Consider the following 4,022-nt stretch of genomic DNA (forward strand, 5'->3'; position numbering starts at 1 on the left):
ATCGATCTGAAAGTAGTTATATAAACAATTATTAAGAACGTGGATTTGCGGCGTTTTTCTGATTGACACTGTGGACTGACATGTGTGTGTGTGTGTGCGTGTGTGTGTGTGAATGTGTGTGTGTGTGTGTGTGTGCGTGCGCGCGCGCAGTTGGGAACGTGAGAATTTTTCCAAGCGCCATAAAGGAAATCCCTTCGCGCGCTCCGATTGGTCCGAAGTGTGCAGGCCCGGGTCACGTGACTGCGTTCTTTTGGCCGCGGAGTAAAATGGCTCCGGCGTAAATCTCGGCTGTATTGCGGTCGTATATCACCGCACCTCGTAAAAACGACACTGAGGATTCTGGCCCAACAAATCAGCCGCTCCGAGCTTAATATGACTTCTTCCATCGCGGGTTCGTGGGTTCGGCCGGAGCTGTTCCCACACGGGGCTGCGCGCGCTCCTCACGGCCGCAGCTCCGTCACCCACGCCGCCGCCGCCGCCGCTCTCGCCTGTGCAGGATGGTACGCGGGGCGGGATGGAGCGTCCCGGGGCCCCGGGGTCGGTCCGGGTCCAGGCGGTACCGGTCAGAGACTTGAGGGTGACCAGCAGAACTTTTACGCACAGGCGTCGCAGCAGCAGAACCGGATGTACCCGTGGATGGCACTGACAGGTACGTAATCATGACGCACGCGTAAAAAGCTTTAGAGGGGAAATGTAGGTCACCAGACTTTAGGACTTTACTTTAAATGTTTTGTTGTGAACATTTTTAATTATAACATGTCAGACGTTTGGACTTCATAAAATCTTTACATCTTTTATAATTTATTGTATAGAAATTTACGGCTGGCTGCTGAGTTTGTCAACACAGAAAATAAAAAAAATAGATTTCTTTTTTACTGTGAGGACACTGAACTGATTTAAAACCAAATATGATATATATATATATATATTTTTATTTCAATCAGAAAAGGCAAAATTGGACATCGATTGGACATTGAACATCTCACACACACAAACTCACACAGGCCTAAAAATCCAGACAGTAAAATATGTCCCAGGATTAACAACAATGTGACTGTGTGAAGTCCTGTGTGTGTTTTCTGTTTCATTTAACTGAATGAAAACATTTATTAATGGGACAATATTTACCAACGAGTTAAATTAAATAATTAATAATAAAAAAATACATTTATACATATAAACCATAGACATAAATAAATCAGTCACAGACTTAGAGACAAAAGGAGAAAAGGCTCTCGGCCTGATCAGATAACAGAGGCTCTGAGGATCTGAGGATCTGTAGCTCTGAGTCTGAGTCTGTGGTCTGTGGCTCTGTGAGTCTTTGTGGCTCTGTGAGTCTTTGTGGCTCTGTGGCTCTGTGGCTCTGTGAGTCTTTGTGGCTCTGTGGATCTCTGAATCTGTGATGCAAAAGGGTTCCTGTCACACTTGAGTCGTGGGACATTAATGCACGTTCAACACGCACATTACAACACTTGAGAGATAAAACCTTCTTTCCAAACGCCTAAATATTACCTACCGTAGTTTTAATTTCCATTGGTGCAATGAAATCGTAAAAGTTTTATTGTGCAACTAATGAGAGCTGCGCCATAAATTCATTGGGCTTCTGTGTGGACTTTGCCGCTGGGGGTTTGCGCTCTGCTGTTCTCGCGCAGCCTCTTCTCCCCTCCGCGCGGCCGTAAAACAGAGCGCGCTCTGTGCGTAAATCACCCTCCAGCTCCTCTTCTCCTCTTTCTAATTGGGTCCGCAGTGCAGAGGGGGATGAGAGCCGGTTTGGTGCAAAAACCCGTCAGTGCGCATAGCTCAGATCAATATGGAGGGGTAATATTTGTCGGCGACATAAAGCAGTCAGGTGGATTTAGAATGCCAGTGATTTGGAAGCAGAGGGTTTGTGAGGGGAGCGCAGTCTCTAATTGGAAAAGCCTGTCTGGTGTCACACAGGAATGAGACTAAGCCTGAAGAGAAAAACACTTCAAATAGAAGCGCATGTCCTGAAGGTCACGGCGGTGCGTAAAAGGCAACCCAAGACCTGCGCGAGCGGACGGTTTGACTGTGAAGGAAGATTTACTGACAGCTGTAAAGTAACAAATATATTTTAGAAAATGTCTCCCTTTTTATGATGTGGAGAGTATCCATTTGAACAAATCAAAACGCTCAAAGTGACAAAAGCAGTGGTTAACCGCACAGTATAAAAGGAAATTCCAAACTACACGATCTTCTGCTGATGCGATGCAGACTCCGACACAGATGGTCTTATCTTCCCTAAAATGGCTCCCACCACATTTTTATTGGTTGCCATGGGGACGAAACATGTTCACGTGACCAAAGAAAAGGCATCTCAGTTTAATGTTTTATTTAAAAATTTTATTACAAACAGCAGGACGCGGAGAGAACAGGTTTTTGGAAGCAAATGAAATAATTGAATCTACTTAATTAAGCTGTTATTACCCAACATAAACAATCATCTCAGGCCTTTTGTTTTATATAAATATAGCTGTATTTTATCATAATATTTCAGTGGCTCAAACACATATTTGGCGTTTCCAGAAGTGAGTGTGCGTGTTTTTATTACACTGGAGCGTAATTACTCCAAACATAAATTACTTTTATTTTACAAAACTCCGTGTAAATATGTCCCCGTTGTTAATCTGTCATCCGCTTTATGACTTCATTGTGATGAATTTACAACGCATCAGTGCATCTTTATTATTATTATTATTATTCTTTCTTATTTTTTCTGGCCCAGATCCAAACAGGAGACGCGGAAGGCAGCCTTACTCCAAACACCAAACCCTGGAGCTGGAGAAGGAGTTCCACTTCAGCCGCTACCTGACGCGCAGGAGGCGGCTGGAGGTCTCCCGCGCGCTGGGCCTCACCGAGACCCAGGTCAAGATCTGGTTCCAGAACCGCAGGATGAAGTGGAAGAAAGAGCACCCCCGAGAACTCTCCTCCTCCTCCTCCTCCTTCTCCTCCTCTTCTTCTTCCTCCTGTAGCCCAGAATGTAGTCCCGCGGAGTCACACGAGGAGACGAAGGCGCACGGGGGTCCTGCGGCGGAGGAGTCAGCTGATGCGAGGATACAAGGAGCTAGGAGACGAGGACAAAGGGAGCAGGCAGAGAGGGGATACAGTGTGTTAGTTAAAACGCGTTAGGAATGGCGCGTTATTGCACTCGAACTGCTTGTGCGTAATTGGAATGGTAAAAGTATCGATCCATTTGAATGAATAGCTCCGATTGAAGGACCAATAACCATTAGCGCTTCCATTCACACCCACGCGCCTTCGTGAGTGCCAGCGCCGCGGAATCCACTTTACATCACACTGCCTAACGCGTTTACATACGGGCCGACACGTAACATACACGAACGTGACGTAAAGACTCAGACAAACTCCACAATTGACGTGCCTTTGTTTTTACGCACGAGTGGAGACGTTTTTAAAACCTCGTGCCTTACACTGTTCTAATGTGACACTGATACAGATAATTATTACTGTTTTAAGATGGAATATTTATTTTATTTTTTTTTAACAATGTGCTTTTTTTTTAAGCCTGTGTTAAAAATAAAAATAATAAATGCGTAAAACCGTATTTCTGTGCGTTGAATAAATGTCTGTTTTTGGCACCTTGGCTCCACACTGGAACACTTTTAGACACTTTTAGACACTCTTTTATGTTATTCAAACATGTTACATAAATAAAGTGCATTTGGACACCTCAATATAAATCCTGGTTCTAATTAAAGCCATAGTGTGTAGCTTTTCTGGTCAAAAGTAACACCAAAGTAAAAGCGTTTTTGTTTTTTTATTGCACTCACGTTCCATAAATCAGTTTCAACAGTTCAATCATTTCAATCTGGATGAAAAGTACTATTAATAAAATGAAGCTAAGCAACTTTACTACACATTAAAATTTCATTTATTCCTATAATTTGCATATTTAAGAACATATATTCCTATATTTAAGGACCAAAATCATCACAGCAATTGTAAGAATAATGCATTTGTGTTTCTAATACTGCTTGGTTTTG

The 4,022-nt window shown here is 43.5% G+C and overlaps 1 protein-coding gene across 1 annotated transcript; it reads left to right on the plus strand.

Annotated features, from left to right (window-relative positions):
* The first annotated feature begins 260 nt into the window (after nt 1-260).
* LOC110160380 (homeobox protein Hox-A5-like) lies at nt 261-3,583 on the plus strand. The gene is made up of 2 exons (XM_020925019.2): nt 261-649; nt 2,744-3,583. The coding sequence occupies exons 1-2, from the start codon at nt 373-375 to the stop codon at nt 3,145-3,147; spliced, it is 681 nt and encodes a 226-aa protein (XP_020780678.2). The 5' UTR covers nt 261-372; the 3' UTR covers nt 3,148-3,583.
* The last annotated feature ends 439 nt before the right edge of the window (nt 3,584-4,022 follow it).

This window comes from Boleophthalmus pectinirostris, unplaced genomic scaffold (genome assembly GCF_026225935.1).
Source record: "Boleophthalmus pectinirostris isolate CB_2022bp ecotype Guang Dong unplaced genomic scaffold, ASM2622593v1 HiC_scaffold_21, whole genome shotgun sequence".
Taxonomy (NCBI): domain Eukaryota; kingdom Metazoa; phylum Chordata; class Actinopteri; order Gobiiformes; family Gobiidae; genus Boleophthalmus; species Boleophthalmus pectinirostris.

Coding starts and splice junctions, on each gene's coding strand:
- LOC110160380 (XM_020925019.2), top strand. CDS start 373: ATGACTTCTTCCATCGCGGGTTCGTGGGTTCGGCCGGAGCTGTTCCCA. Junction 650..2,743: donor CCCGTGGATGGCACTGACAG/GTACGTAATCAT, acceptor TTTCTGGCCCAG/ATCCAAACAGGAGACGCGGA.